This window comes from Electrona antarctica (genome assembly GCF_951216825.1).
Source record: "Electrona antarctica genome assembly, chromosome: 5".
Lineage (NCBI taxonomy): Eukaryota > Metazoa > Chordata > Actinopteri > Myctophiformes > Myctophidae > Electrona > Electrona antarctica.
The window spans coordinates 20,373,600-20,390,424 of record NC_136810.1 but is presented as its reverse complement, the minus strand read 5'-3'; the positions used below and the strand labels follow the sequence as shown (position 1 = coordinate 20,390,424).

At 44.1% G+C, this 16,825-nt stretch overlaps 1 protein-coding gene across 5 annotated transcripts in view; it reads left to right on the top strand.

The window, feature by feature from the left end:
• The first annotated feature begins 3,872 nt into the window (after positions 1-3,872).
• Positions 3,873-16,825, top strand: part of LOC306922904 (HMG box-containing protein 1-like) — a 31,727-nt gene continuing 18,774 nt past the window's right edge. For all 5 annotated transcript variants that reach the window (XM_079500798.1, XM_079500793.1, XM_079500794.1 and 2 more), the window contains exons 1-8: positions 3,873-3,922; positions 5,486-5,599; positions 7,439-7,634; positions 10,661-10,781; positions 11,977-12,091; positions 13,226-13,341; positions 13,879-14,035; positions 14,316-14,460. In XM_079500798.1, the coding sequence (XP_079356924.1) occupies positions 5,530-5,599; positions 7,439-7,634; positions 10,661-10,781; positions 11,977-12,091; positions 13,226-13,341; positions 13,879-14,035; positions 14,316-14,460 (920 nt within the window). In that variant the 5' untranslated portion in view covers positions 3,873-3,922; positions 5,486-5,529. The remainder of the gene's footprint in view (positions 3,923-5,485; positions 5,600-7,438; positions 7,635-10,660; positions 10,782-11,976; positions 12,092-13,225; positions 13,342-13,878; positions 14,036-14,315; positions 14,461-16,825) is intronic.

The following is a 16,825-nucleotide window of genomic DNA, read 5'->3' as shown; positions in this document are numbered from 1 at the left end:
GGGAATTGAAGAAATAACCTGTTCCAATGGATCCATGTAGTTATTATTGAGGGGCGCTAGCCACATATGTCCAGCTTTGAGGGTTAACACAAACATTGTCCTAACACAAACATTATGTAAACGCAAACATTGAATGCCATTGACAATGAATGGCCAGTTTTGAGTGTTCGTGTAAACACAAACATTGTGTCCACACAAACATTAAAGACAAAAGTGAGGACGCAAATTGTGATTGGCCGGAATGAGATGATGTACGTTTGATGATGTATGATGAAAAGAGTGCCCCTCACTTGACGGGTGTGATCTGTTTTAGGTCACATTCCCACCTAATACTTCGGTAGACTCGATGCGAATGGGCGGATAATTTGGAATTCTTGCATATTTAATTTGTTGCGGTTTGCCTTCACACTGTCATCCGCAGCAATTGGAAACGCAGCAGGGGGACCTTTATCAATGTGTTCCATTCATAAACTAGCCTACACAGTGAAATCTATGGTGATAAAATTATACTCATAACGTGCATGTGTCGTGCCGTCTGGGACTGGACCCCCCCCCCTATATCTCTCTACGCACGCAGGACGCAGCCACGCACTGTTCTTTTGGGCATGGAGGCACAGCACTGAGCGCACTGATATAACAGACACTCAGCAGCGCAAAATGTTTACAAGTTTATCGAGATGAAAGTCGACTTTAACCCACCCCAGTCCCCACACAGTGACAGCACTCCATGTTATACACTGCAGTGTTTTTATGTGTTTCCTTAAGCAATTGATTAATGTACTCGTCCTCATTTCGATCAGGGCTAAAGTCTCCTCATTCGACCACGTCTATCCTCCACGGTAACGGGACATCTTTGCGCTGTGTAAAATATGCCTTCTCCGTCTCCAACTGTGTTCAGCTCCTCACCCGCCACATCGTTTGCTTCATTTCCTTTATTTGCTGCGGATTGCATTCCCACCTGCACCGACTCGAAATCAATTGCGATTGGAAGCGAAGCGAAACCCCCGTTTTTGGGCGGAGTAGAATGCGGTTCTTTGCTGTGCATTAGGATTCGAATGAGCCTTCACACCTGCCAAACGAAGCAAACTTTTGGACAATGCGCAGCAGGATTCGTTTTAATCGCAGTAAAGCTTTCTGGTGTGAATGTGACCTTAGTCACAAGCTTTTGTTAGTACATTGCTCAGTGGAAGGACTTTAGCTCTTCCTTGAACCACCCGTGGCGTGGACTATTGGACATTAAGGTACTCGACTCTTCTTCCTTCCACAAGCAGAACCAATGTCAGCCCTCAATGTAGCTGACACATACTGACTCTTTGCACCTTGTAGTGTCCTAGCATGTTGAATAATAAGTATAATATAATGCACATTACATCGCAGCTATAAATGCTCACGCACCTTATATATCTCTCATCTCAGGTAGGCCTACTACGTCACGTGTAAATATGTTTTTTTTTCCTGTGGAAAAAGCTAAGAGAAATATCTAAAGCCCAATATCTCAAGCCACAGTGGCTCAGGAGGTAGAACAGGTCGTCCAATGATCCATGGGTCGGCGGTTCTAATCCCGGCTCCTCCTGTCTACATGTCGAAGTGTCCTTGGGCAAGACACTGAACCCCACATTTCTCCCGATGTGCTGGTTGGTACCTTGCATGGCTTCCGCCACAATCGGTGTATAAATGTGTGTGTGAATGGGTGAATGTAATGCACTATGTAAAGCACCTTGGATAAAGGTGCTATATAAATGCACCATTTACCATTTGCCCAAACCACACCAGTTCGGAATCCTTGGGGACAAACCAATTTTAAGGTCAACCACACCAATGCAACACATTTTGTGGTAAAGAAAAACTCCCCCTTAGCTAGAAGAAACGTCAAGCAGAACCCGACTCTAGGGTCTGCCTCGACCGTGTCGGGGGGAGAGAAAGAGAGACAGAGAGGGAGATACAGGTAAATACAAGTAGTAGCAATAATAATAATACATGTAATAATGTAAAATAATATAAGGTGGAGGTCGCGTGTACGCTTTCGCCTGGGTGACGGCAGACTGCTGGGCGAGCGCTGGTGCTTTGGCATGGGGGGGTCAGATCAACATATGGAATGAATTCTATACTGGCCATATATGGAGCATGTCTTGAGTGTACAGGGTTTGATGAGGTCAGATCAACATAAGGAATGTCAGAACAGGTCAGCTCCATATATGGAGATCTAAGGGTGGCAGCGGGGGCAGTGTCTTGAGTGTACAGGGTTTGATGAGGGCCCAGGTAAGCCTTAAGTTTTGGGCGTATAGGTGTGAACGGTAGGTTATCTTTTGTTGTTCTTCGAAGTTAGACTGGGCAAGCTCTAAACTGACTGGGCCACGGCCCGCGTAGCCCAGTGCCGGTGCACGAGGCGTGGCCATATATGGAGGTGTGACGTGACACATGGAAATGCAGGTTTTCATAGTAAATGTGACCTACAGTCACAATAATAATGTTAGATGATATACAGTGTCGTGTCGTGTCGTTAATATAATATGGTAGGAATCCTGTGAAAAGGCCTGGTCCACGGTCATACTCTTGATAGGCAGGTTAGTGGCAGGCCTTACTGGACCGTGAGTCTGTACAGTGTTACGACGATGGACAGCTCGCAAAGGCCTATTCGTACTCCAGATTTAGGTGATAAGGTAACCACCGGTGGTTAGTAAAAACCAGAGGGATGAGTTTGGGTGAGCGCCTGCGGTGAGTCGCTTACAACCGTGGCCACTGCGTGACGTCATGTTGTAGGCTAGTTTTCTGTGGTCACCTTATCGTGTATGAATAGGCCTTATCTCCTCCTCTGTTGTAACTGTTGACCCTTCACATAATCACATTCTTGTAGCTGTTGACCCTTCACGTTCTGTTGTAGCTGAAATATCCAGCTTACAGCTCTGTCCTGCATTTGTTTGTTCCATCCACAAGGGGTCAGTGTAACACAATGATTGAGCCAGACAGGGCTGTAAAACCCAGACATGCACGTTACACACTGGTTATAAATTATAATTATGTGGACAACACAGTGGTGCAAAGTAACTAAGTAAGCAGTGGTGCATATATACGGGTCTCAAGTCAAGTCTAAAATATATTTTTTTTTGTTGCCGAAAATATGTTTTTTTGACTTTTATGGATACGAACGATCAAGCATGATAATTGTAGCCTATATACACGTCTGCATGTTTTAATATTGTCTGTGTGCATTGCGCACGTGCACGCAAATGCGCGTGCAGGTGTGCGCACACGTGTCTTGTGGGGCATCCCCCCACTTCTTCTTCTGCTCCACTTCAGCAAAGTATGTCTCTTTTCTTGAACACCTGAGTTGCAAGTTACTTTAAGATTTAGATTATTAATAATTATTATTTCAAAACCTACATTAACCAATTAAGCCCTATTATGTTATACTTCAGCTATTAAAAAAGCAGATCTACAAGCTCAACTATTGTATGTGATGTACTGTAATAATTGCATTGTTTACTATACCAATCAGCTGTTTCATGGCGATAACGGGCATGCACTTCCAGCCAATGAGAAGCACATCAACAAAACCAAGGCCGCGCCCCTTCCACGAGCACTGGCCAATGAGAGCGACGCGTCGACGAGACTGACGTCCCTACAAGCCAATGCGAGGGCTCCGTCGTGTCGTGACCCCGCCCACCCCCCCCCCCCAGCTCCTCCCAACCCCAGTCAGTGAATGCCAGAGAAGAGAGCCCCGATTTTTTTCCCCCCTACACTTCGTCGCGCGACGGTGCCGCGCTCTGGAAAAACCCACAGATCTACAAGCTCACGACATGTCACTTTGCGACGCGTTGTGAGCTTGTAGATCTGCGTTCTTTCTTCTTTCCTCCTCTTCGCGCCGCACCGCAGTACGACGCCATACAAAGAGGGCATTATATTTCGATGGCGACAGCCCTCGGTGAGTGGAAGTTGTTCTGTCGTTTTAATACTTGTATGCATGTAGTATTATTTTATAATGAAACAAACGTCTCAAACTCACATTTTATACAATGAGCACGCGCGCGTCCATGGCGCTATTACGAAATAGCAAAAGAAACAAGCTGTCATTGCGGTTTTCTGTACTCTTTTATTTGATTTGTATTTTGACGGACACGGAGCTCTTTCTTTTTTCTCATTGTGACGTGTTGTTGTTTTGGTTTAGCAGCTGGAAGGTTTGGCAGCACTTTGTTTGTTTATGTTTACTGAAACGCAACCAATAAACACGACGTTTAATGTTTACGTGGTTGTGTTTTTTTTGTAGCTGCCGTATATGCCCGTCTTTAATTTATAGTTTATAATTCGTTTATGATGAGAATTGCCTTGGGACACTACAAGACGCGTTGAATTGACTATAGGCCTGCACATATGAAGACAAAACGACACAAGTTTAAATGACAAGTGTGTCGTTTTTGTTAAATGTTTCTGAATGTTTTTGGTCTCATTCATTTGCACGGACGGGGAGATGCAGAGGGGGGGTTGCGTCATCATGCCTCAACTTGTTGACATTCTTTTGTTTACACGGAGAGACTCGCTTTTAGGGCGGTCCGATTCCGTTTAGCGAAGTTGCACATCCTTTCCGGAGCGGATACGGAAGCGGTCCTTGTGTTGCCCGCGTTGAAATCGCCGGAAACGGTAGGCGGGCGCACCGACCGGATGTGACCGCCGAGTGGTGAATGGAAACCAGGCTTTTCCAATAAAGAGCTGATCTACAAGCTATCAACGCGTCGCATCCATAGATAGAGTATTGGATGCGACGCGTTGATAGCTTGTAGATCTCATCGACAAGCGACAACGTTGCAAATTAAACCTTTACAGACTCATGTTATTTTTTTTGTGAATCATTCAGTCTGATTTCCTTTGTCTTTGTGTGTGTCAGTGTGTGCGTTATTTTAAGAACTATAATAATAAACCCTCTGGATTATGTTTTACTTTTATTTAATTTGACAAGAAAACGAATCAATATAAATCTGTACATGCTTTACATTATACTTGATGTGAAGTGTTCATTCATAGGCTTAATACAAAAAGACATGTGAAATTAAGTTAAAAAAAACGGAAAATTGAATGTAAAAGCAGTCGGCAACGGGGGCAAAAATACAGAGATGACCATAATTATCACGGACATATGAATGTGTGTGAGTGCAGTTATCTTGAGTTTATAAAGATGCCTGAACACATTTTGACCACATGATCAGGCTGTCAGACAAAGGAACCCCCCTCCCCAACAGCACACACACACACACACACACCAATATGTGATAGCCTACATGTATCTTGGTATGGTATGTCATTGTTATGATTTTGGCATATTTGAGGGTGGACGGTTTACCATGTCAATATTTACATTTTGGATATGCTGTTTAATTATTTTAAACACATTAGACACCTTGAAGTTTTATTCATTAATTTGACTTAATTTTTCTTGACTTCGTTTATTTGATCATCGATGTGATGTTTCATTGAGTCTTCATTGTTTCGACAGATATGATGTGAATGATGTTGATGTGAAATCAACGTTCTGTCAGAATGGATGAATCCTTTGATCCTCTCAAATGCACAGAGGACCTGCCTGCCTCACCCAGCCACATGGACTATGGTAACTATGAGGACCACTCCATTTCATACAAATTTAAGTTTTAAATATAGGCATTTAGCAGACACGTATATCCAGAGTGCATACATAGGCCTCACTCACACACGAGACACACGCAAGACACACTTGTGTCCAGTGTCTTCTGTGTGTTATGGCCGCCTCAATGCATTTCCAATGGGAGTCACATGGTTTGAAGACACAACCTTGTTGCATGGGGGGAGGGCAGAAGATAGCCATGCAACAGCCATGCGACCGCTCAGGACTGCAGGTTGCAGAGGACCGTTAAAACAGCAGCTAAAATCATCGGCACAGCACTACCCAGCCTCCACAACATCTACACCACTCGCTGTACGAAAAAAGCCCACATCATTAAAGACACCAGCCATCCCACAAATACCCTGTTCCAACCACTCCCTTCCAAAAAACGCTACCAGAGCATCAAATCTCGTACCACCCGTCTCAGTAACAGTTTCTTCCCCCAGGCAGTCAGGCTGCTGAACAGCTGACCTTGAACTGTATTGCACTGTCACTTCACTTTGCACTTTTTGTGTTTTCTTTCTTTGCACTATAGATGTTTGTTTTTGTCCTGTGTCTATAAGACAGAGTGCTCTGAGCAAAATAAATTTCATTGTATTTATACTCTGTATCTATACATATGACAAATAAACCTGAACCTGAACAAGGTGTCTTCCAACCATGTGACTCCCATTGGAAATGCATTGAGGCGGCCATAACACACAGAAGACACAGGACACAAGTGTGTCTTGCGTGTGAGTGAGGCCATAGAATGCAGAGAAACAGTATGGTGCAGTATCGCAGGTAAACCAGGAACCTAGTACCCTCTATCCAGGCTTTTATTTTCATTCGCATTCGTCTCAAAAAGAAAAGCCTGGGGAAACCCATTGAAAGATCTGGCATAGGAAGTGGGAGTCAACTTTAAAAAAATCTTCAATCTGATGGAAGCATTGAAAGAAAGAAAGAGAGCGTTGACAAATATTGACAAATCATCTCATATGGGTCCGTGCCACACGGTCATATTTTAACAATTAAGGTTTCTTAAAGGTTTCATGACATTAATTTTCTTTCGACATTTAATTTATTTTCTTTTTTCTTTTAGGTTTTATGACCTCAATTACACCCAAACAACCTGAACTTTGAGCATTCAGTGGATTTCCTGTGTTATGGGATTTTCTCTGTGTCTGTGTGACATCTGCTGGCAAATCCCATTGTCATATATGGATTTGCTGGCTCTTACCTCACACTCCACAGGAAAATCTACTGAATGTTAAAAGTTCAGGTTTTTTGGGTGCAATTGAGCTCAGAAAACATTAAAAAAAAAAAATTACTCCAGTCCTATAAATACATTTTAAAAGTCGAGACAATTTTGGGGTTCATTTTTTATTTCCAATTCAATTCAATTGAGTATTGCATATGTATTATTGTAGTGGTTCTCAAAGTGAGGTCCATGGACCCTCTGGGTTACTTGAGGGGGGTTCCAAATGGACCTTTACAGGTCTGTAACTGAGAGTGTAGTACGAATGGAACCTAATGGACCCTTACATGTCTGTAACTCTGAGAGTTATAGTGGTCCTTGAAATTAAAAAAGCTTGAGAACCACTGGTATTTACTTGTATAGCACACGTGAAGTGTGATGAAAACCAGTTCCGGAAACGGTTCCACAAATGTGATGGAACCGGTTTCCGGTTCCTCAATGTTGGATCCTGTTGGATCCCAACCCCAGCCCGCAGGACTTCAAAAGGGGGGTCCCTGGACCAAGTAACATCAATTGGAGGGTCCTTAGACCTTAACATGTTTGAGAGCCATTTGACTGCTGCTCTCCAGATGACATGCCGGAGCTTCAGGAGGTGGATCTGGACCGGAGCTCAGACGTGTACCACGTGGGGTCCGAGGTGTCCCACCACCACCAGGAGAAGGAGCTCAGCAGCTCTCCACGTGACAGCGGCTGGCTCACAGAGCTGGCTAACATCGCCACCAGCCCCCAGAGCCCCCTGGTGAAGGACAGCGCCCCCCACAAGAGGTTAGACGGAGACACATTAGTTTTATCTGCAACACGTTTTAGTGTCCTCCAAGGGGTGCACCCGTATTCCAATTCAGGCTGTCAAAATTATCGCGTTAATGGCGTTAATTAATTGCGTTAATTAATTGCGTTAATTAATTGCGTTAATTAATTGCGTTAAAACATTTAACTCAATTAAATGCATGTGCAGTGTTCCCCCTAACGTGCGTGCGGCTCAGGAACGTCCAGCGTGCGGCTCAGGAACGTCCAGCGCATAACATTCATTACACACAGTCACACATGCACACACACGCCTCCTCCACCTCCAGTCTTGAGTCTTCCTCCTCCCTCTTCCGCACACATGCACACACGCACACTGCTAGCTGTGTAGCTATCGGGCTTCAGACGCAGCGCGCTGCAAGAATCACTCACAACATGTTTTATAGTACTGTCGGGTCCGTCGCAACTTGTGGACAGTTTGAAAATGCGGGTCCTACGTACATTAAGCCATTAAAGTTGGTTCGGCATGGTTTCGTTTTGTCCAACGCGATTACGGGAATCAGCAGGGCTGCGCCTGCAGTAGGCTATTACTAAAACAAACACATGGTACTTTTGTGTCGCACATGTAAAGCGACTGAAAACGACCATGGATATAAAGACAGTTCTGCTGCTGTGCACAGCGGAGATAATGCACAACTCCAGGTACGAACTAAGGTCGCATTCACACCTAATACTTGGGTAGACTCGATGGGAATGGGCGGAAAAGTTGGAATTCTTGCATATTTAATTTGCTGCGGTTTGCCATCACACTGCGCTGTCATCTGCAGCAATTGGAAACGCAGAAGGGAACTTCATCAATGTGTGTGAAATCTATGGTGTTAAAATAATACTTCGAGTAATAGTTAGGACATAAAATTAGGGTAACGTGTGTCGGGGACTAGACGTTTCTCTGTCTCACTCTTGTGTGCACACACGCGTGCGTGCCTGTGTGTGTGTGTGCACGCACTGTTCTTTTGGGCATGTGGAGGCACAGCGCAGACAGCACCACAAAATGAATCTGACCTCCGTTTACAAGTTTATCGACACGAAGAAAGTTCCCACTCCCTCCCCACGCAGTGACAACACCATGTTTACGCACAGACGGACTGAATAGTCTGTACACTACAGTGTTTCCTTAAGCAATTGATTAATGTAGGCCTACTCCTCATATTTCAATGAGTGCTTCAGTCTCCTTATTTGCCCACGTCTATCCACGGTTAAACGGGACATCTTTGCGCTGCGAAAAATGAATATCCCTTCTCCGTCTCCAACTGTGTTTAGCTTAATTTCCTTTATTTGCTGCGGATTAAACCGATAAAACCTACATTTATATGTTATTCAATATATTACTTTAGCGCAAAATATAGGCTTTTCTAAACCAAGCCCTGTTTCAAAAATGGTTATGTACCATGTTATTGTATTTTGTGAATTAACTATAGTCTCTACACAGTTTAACCCATTGATTCTCAGCCATTTTAATTTCAAGGACCCCCAAATTAAATTGATAGAAATTAGCCTAGGCCATTTCATTATGATTTTCATCTCTGGACTGGGACCCCAGTCTACATGGCCAAAAGCCAGTGTTCATTTAACTCAAAAGTGTAGGCTAGGCCTACAAATCACATCATATACTAAATGCATTAGAAAATAAAAAAAACAATTGTATATCCACTTTCTGTTTTTTCTGTTCCGGGTGCCTGACGCAGTGCCCAGCCAGCGCCATCCTTCTCTCGCTGACTAGACCTTGTCTGTAATCCGTGGAAGAAGGTTAAAGCTACAATTCAGGACTTCTTGTAATGAATACATCGTCAAATCTCTCATTGTGCTTCACGGGATGAACAGTTTGCTTGACTCGCGGTTTGGGGGGAGAGGCAAGCCCGGCTTGCAAGCCAGCACTGTCGGCCCACCTGCCTCGTGATATAATAATAACTAGAAAAAGTGCCCTTCTGGGCACAGGTCTCCACCAGGAGGATGTTTTGTGTGTGTGTGTGTGTGTGTGTGTGTGTGTGTGTGTGTGTGTGTGTGTGTGTGTGTGTGTGTGTGTGTGTGTGTGTGTGTGTGTGTGTGTGTGTGTGTGTGTGTGTGTGTGTGTGTGTGTGTGTGTGTGTGTGTGTGTGTGTGTGTGTGTGTGTGTGTGTGTGTGTGACGCGGCGTGGCCTGTTGTAGCGCCACCATGAGGCTGATTTGAAAACTGTCAAGTGGCATTTCTTCCTCAGCCTAGTGGGAATATGCATGCACAGTTTCACCGCAATCGGACGCTGCGTTGAGTAATTGTGGCAATTTGTACAAAACGGGTACAAAGCGGGCTACTCCTGAAAGGTTTAGAAGCCAATTGTAGGCAATGAAGGTGGATTATGAGAAATCAAACAAACGTGTCTTGATCACATGACTGGAGAGCATGTGTACCGATTTGCGTGAAATTTGGATAAAATCTGAAGGAGTAATATTAGAAAATGGTTTTAAATAGGTCGGCCTCCTGGTGGCGCTATAAAGAGCAGATGTGAAAAATTCCAGGCAAATGTTTTTCCTTGGCCTCTAGGGAGTTGGCATACAAAGTTATCCACAGATCCGTGCAGTTAGAGGTAAAACACTTTTCGGCGAGTTAGAGTTGTAAATGTTCACGTGGCATTTCTTCCTCGGCCTAGTGGGAATGTGCGGAAATCACACGATGTGTCCATGATTTGCAGCATTTTGTTTGAAACTGAGCACTCCTGCAAACTTTGGAAGCCGATCTTAGCCAATCAGGATAGAGAGAGAGAGAGTGACAACAGACATACAATTTACGGATTATAGCTTTAAGGTTAGGACACAAGCACACGTCTGTGTGTGTATATATAAAGTAGCGTGTGTGTGTGTGTGTGTGTGTGTGTGTGTGTGTGTGTGTGTGTGTGTGTGTGTGTGTGTGTGTGTGTGTGTGTGTGTGTGTGTGTGTGTGTGTGTGTGTGTGTGTGTGTGTGTGTGTGTGTGTGTGTGTGTGTGTGTGTGTGTGTGTGTGTGTGTGTGTGCAGATCGTCTCCCGTCCGAATCTTTGGCCACAGTAACAGTTTGCATTCCTACGCCCGGCCCCCGCTGGCCAGCAGCGCCCCCACACCCTCTAGAGGACACCTGAGGGAGCGCAGGCGTGTCAGGGTACGTTTTCACCACAGGTCATTGTTGAGAAATAAACCCTGGCAGGGTGATTTTAGACCCTGGCGTGAAGCGGAAGAGGGCTCTCTATCACCCTAAAGCAGGGGTGCCCTTTTTTTTTTTACTTGAGAGCTACTTTCATGACCAGCTCAATGAGATCTATCCACAAAAAGAATGATGATTCCATTGCTGAAACTAGTTTAACCCATTTTGGGCGGGAACCCTTTTTGGTGCTTTAAGCATTATGTTATACTTCAGCTATTGAAAAATAGCAGATCTACAAGCTACGAGCTTGTAGGTCTGCTATTTTTGAAAAATCGTGAAAATTTGGTGCAAATCTTTGAATATATATTCTTGTCCCTGGAACAACATATTTTCAGATGGCGGCCGGCGGCCAAATACATATATTTTTGGGGGTCCTTGACATGAAAATGTTTGAGAACCACGGACATAAAAACTAACCGGACTCCGCCAGATGGGGCAGCAGAGAGTACACTGGGTTCCATAAAAACATGAGGTTTTTCAGAAAACTGTCAGGATTTAGAAAGCATTTGTAGAATCGTCCTCAGGTCAAAATGGGTTAACAATGTACCTGAGGGGGCTTTGGAATAGCAGCGCTGGCATTACATGGAAGACAAACACACTTGGAATGGGAAATAGAGGGGGAAAATGGAATTGATAGGTTTTTTTTGTATATAACTTTGTAATGCTACTGACCCTTTTTTTTCTTCATATATTTTAATTATATATATATTTTTTAGGGCCATGTCATGTGGTCTACCTGCACAGCCTTTGTGATCTACTGGTAGATCACAATCTACCTTTTGGGCCCTAAAGGGTTAATTTAACCCATTTTGGGCGGGAACCCATTTTGGTGTTTTAAAGCATTATGTTATGCACCGAGTGCCGCGCTATGAACTTGTAGGTCTGCTATTTTTAAAAAATCGTGAAAATGTGCCTGAAATCATTGAATATATATTCTTTCAGAGCGAGTTTTTAAATCAAATCTTTGCTACTGGGAGGGTCCCTGGAACAACATATTTTCAGATGGTGGTCGGCGGCCAATGTCATATATATTTGGGGTCCTTGAGAACGACTGACATAGAAACATGTTTTTTTTTCAGAAAACTGTCAGGATTTAGACAGTTTCGACAGGTCTAAATGGGTTTATCAGTAATGACAGTTCTACTCCCATCAGGCCAGCAGCGAGTCAGAGTCGGGCGTGTTCTCCATGTCGTCGTCCTTCTCAGATGATGAGGACATGGTCTGGTCCCATTCCTGGCCCGAAACAGCCTGGCACTGCTTCCTCAAAGGTATACACAGTTGCATGCGTACATGCACAGCCACTGTGACCGTAACTGCACAAACCAGCCACACCTCTACCAAAGACCTCTTTTCAACCACAAACCACCCACACCTCTACCCAAAGACCTCTTTTCAACCACAAACCACCCACACCTCTACCAAAGACCTCTTTTCAACCACAAACCACCCACACCTCTACCCAAAGACCTCTTTTCAACCACAAACCACCCACACCTCTACCCAAAGACCTCTTTTCAACCACAAACCACCCACACCTCTACCCAAAGACCTCTTTTCAACCACAAACCACCCACACCTTTACCCAAAGACCTCTTTTCAACCACAAACCACCCACACCTCTTCCCAAAGACCTCTTTTCAACCACAAACCACCCACACCTCTACCCAAAGACCTCTTTTCAACCACAAACCAGCCACACCTCTACCCAAATACCTCTTTTCAACCACAAACCACCCACACCTCTACCAAAGACCTTTACAGAACCCAAACGCTCCATGTAATGTCTCCTTGATAATTCTACTTTAATTTGTGATATCAGCCATGCTTCCATTGTCTCCCAATGAAACGCTATCAAGCGAAGACCTAGTAACATCGGATGATGGCCATTGGCTACATTATGCACACGCATGGAAAGAAGGCTACTGTCACCCTTCCGATCTCTGGAAGACTCGCACACCATTGGTGGCATTATAACGGCTTATTCCTATATGAATCCAATGAAATAAAATACAATATATTTTTTTACAGCTGTTTTTCCATAGAAACAAATGAAGAGACGTCTGACACAGACATCCTCCTTGTCGGGATGTCTGTGATAATACTTTTACTACATTCTGGGCGGGAACCCTTTTTGGTGTTCTAACCCGTCTGGACGGGAACCCCTCTTGGGGTTCTGTACAGTATGTACATTAACCAAAAATGTATTTTTTTTTATGCTGCTATATAAATATTTGGAGTTTTTCAGAGATCTTAGAAGCGTTTTTAGAATCAGCCTCAGTCCAAAATGGGTTTTAATCACCATTTTATTATTGAAGTGTTACATTAATCAGACATAATTTAATACATGTCATGTGTGTGTTTACACTACCCAATCATTGACAGGCAGTGCAATTTCTTTTCAGGCACACGCCTGCGCTTCCATCGGGGTCCTAACGTGGAGTGGCAGGATGCCGGTGACCTCGGAGACTCTGATGACGATTCAGACGATGAAAGCGTGACATCATTCTCTACTCTCAAGGTTCGTGACATCATTAATCCATTTAGACCTGGGAACGATTCTACAAAGGCCTTCTAAATCCTGACAGGTTTCTGAAAAACCCTGTGTTTCTATGTCAATCGTTCTCAAACATTTTCATGTCAAGGACCCCCAAAAATGTAATTGCCTGCTGACCCCCAACTGAAAATAATGTTGTTCCAGGGACCCCCATAGAAGCAAAGATTTGAGTTAAAAACATTCGCTCTGAAAGAATATACATTCAAAGGTTTGCGCCACATTTTCACGATTTTTCAAAAATAGCAAACCTAGTGCCGCGCTATGAGCTTGTAGATCTGCTATTTTTCAATAGCTAAAGTATAACATAATGCTTAAAACACCAAAAGGGGTTCCCGCCCAAAATGGGTTAATTGTCCATGAGCTATATAATATAGGTCACTCCCATCTATCTGTATGTAACCACCGACACTGACAAAATTAGTCCCTTTTGTGTAATTTGGGCTCGATTAATTGGCTGTGGGTTGACTTGCGGTGCGATTTGATTGGCTGTGGTGTTTTCAGCGCTACGGTTCGGAGGGTTTGCAGTTGGTGAACCGCGAGGAGACACTGTCGTTCAGCCAGGCCGTCCTCAAGTTGACCTTTGACCCAGGCTCACCTGACCATGGGCTTTTAACTGCAGAATGTCGACTGGACCATCCCTTCTTCGTCAAAAACAAAGGTATAAAATCACACCCGTGTGAAGTGAGTGGTGCAACTCTGTGTGGGGGTCCCTCTACTGTACCCCCTCTACTGTACCCGCTGTACTGTACTGTACTGTACTGTACTGTACTGTACTGTACTGTACTGTACTGTACTGGCACACCCAAAATCACCATATATACAGTTAAAATGTGCGTGTGTGTGTTAGTTTAAGTCGATAGAAACAACACTGCACAGCAGCACATGGAGTCCTGAAGGTGGTCTTTCCCTTTTTATCCATTGGGTTTCTTGTCTTTCAGGGTGGTCTTCCTTTTATCCGAGCCTTACTGTGGTGCATCATGGGATACCTTGTTATGAGATGCAGGTGGGCGAGGTCTGTCTGCCGCCGAACCACCCCGACGCCATCAACTGTGACGACTCTGTGGTGTTTGACACGTTCAGGAGGTACGCTATCCTCACATACGTCATCATCATCACATAATGACCTGTTCGGGTTTATCCAACCTGTGATGGATCAAGCCGGGGACGTGCACAGGGTGCTTCAGCCCCTGCCCTTTTACCCGAAAACAACTGCCCTTTAGTTTCCAGACCACGAATGTAGCATTTACTACGGTGAAAGAAATGCAAATGCCACTCCTTTCCATGCCATGCCGGAAGCACCATTCAGGAGAATTGCTTTTTTCCCCCGAAGTCTCCTGAACTTGAACACAGTATTTTGCGCTGAACAAATTTGTTTAGAAATCCATGCCGTACGCCCCGCTCTCTGCACGTTCCTGGTCCACACTGATGAATTGGTGGTCTCTCTGTAGACGGAAGATGCACCCTAGACACCCCTGTCAGAGATGAGAGAGATACACCCCTAGACACCCCTGTCAGAGATGAGAGAGATACACCCCTAGACACCCCTGTGAGAGATGAGAGAGAGATAGGAGAGGGACACATGGATTCAAGTTCTCTATCGCCACCACAACTGATTTCAGTTGTCTTCTCTTGACTAACTCTCTGCTTTCTTACTTAAAAAGAGAACGTATATTTAAACGTTGTTGAACAACATGGCGTGCGATTATGTACAAATCGGGCTTTACCCAAAACCCCATGTGGCTGGTAAACTTAAGCCCTATGCTACGGTAACGCTAGATATCAAAGTTTATTTTAAGATTAAAGCATATTTGAAGTGGTCATACAAAGCAATAGAAGAATCATATTGTGTTAATTACTTACTTACTACTACTACTTATGGAAAGCGACAGGAACATAGGTTTTAGGGTTTGATTGATTGATTGAAATATTTATTAACAGTTTGCAGAATTACAGTACATTTCAAGCACAACTCAATACAAAGACTGTTTACTGTGAGTGTACGACACCATAAAGCATTACACTTGTTTACACGAGGGTCCACCTTGTTCAATTCATCAAAACATTTAGAGACGTACAAATAGACACTTCTATATAGCCACAGAACAGGAAATCATCATAGAGGAGGTAAGAAGAGAAATAAATATAAAGAAATATACAGTGAGGGGAAAAGGGGTAGTTTGTAATTGACCCTGATTCATAATGTATTGTGTTTTGGATGTATTATTGATTGTACTATGTATATTGTAACCTCGGCTACATTGAAAATGAGGGCTTGCCCTCAATTGTACTTAACGAGTATAAATAAAGGTGATGATGATGATGACAAGCACGATGAACGAGCATCTGAGGAGAAACCACGTTGGTGATTTCGAACCAGACGAAGACTCGCCTCCGGTAAGTTGGCTTGTGAGCTTGCCCTGTATAGCAGACTGAGTCGTCTTGGCTTTTAACATTTAAATTGAACTTCTACGGCACCAGACTTTCCACTGCGGAAAGCCTGCTTTCTTTTTTTACCATTCAGTAAGGGTCACATTGGTCAGGCCCAATTAGTAATAGTCCATCTGCTCTATTTGTGTTATGGCCCCTACAGACTGTAGGAGTTTTAAAGTTGTCGGCGAGTCATCAGATCGTTATGTATTTCACACTACAGGAGTCTTTTTTTTAAATCGACACAGGCATCACACACTGCGAGAGTTCACCAAGATGCGATCCAGACCCGATACATATAGGCTACATCATTTGTTCTTTATTCCAATTCATTTTGACATCTCACGCACGTGCAGGATGTCGTGATACAAGCGCGAGACCGACACAGGACGCCTCTCTCTCTCTCTCTCTCTCTGCGTGCACGCCACACACACACGGGAAATGTTTGTGATAGCATATATCCTACGTGCGCTATAGCGAGACAGGGCGTTCAATCTTGATTTTCATAAAATAACTCTCTGTTTCTGTCCGTGTGTGTGTGTGTGTGTGCGCGCGCACACAGACACACACACACACACACACACTAGACTATACAGCAACATTGCGCTATAGCTACCATACTACCAATGTGTACGACACAGGGATTTACCCAAGGAATAAACGTTATATATATTATCATCTGATCATCTATTGATACAGTCAAATACAGTGATACAGACATACTGTATCGATCGACAGACAAGCCTTCTCGGGACGCGGTCGCAACCCAGTTCATACTGTATGATGTCCAGTCGGCGAGAGAGCCAAATATCAAACCTGCTAGATCAGGAAGGCGTCAGCGAGCGCTTTTATCGGCGCTATATGTTCTCGCAGAGCCTTTGACACACAGCGAGCAAAACCTTGGCGATCAAAGACTGATCTTGCGTCAGATCGGGAGTTTTGTCGGCGAGCGCCAAAAATGGTCCCCGACAGCATAATAGGAGCAAATATTGTGCAGTGTGTACGAACTTTAGCCTGCAAC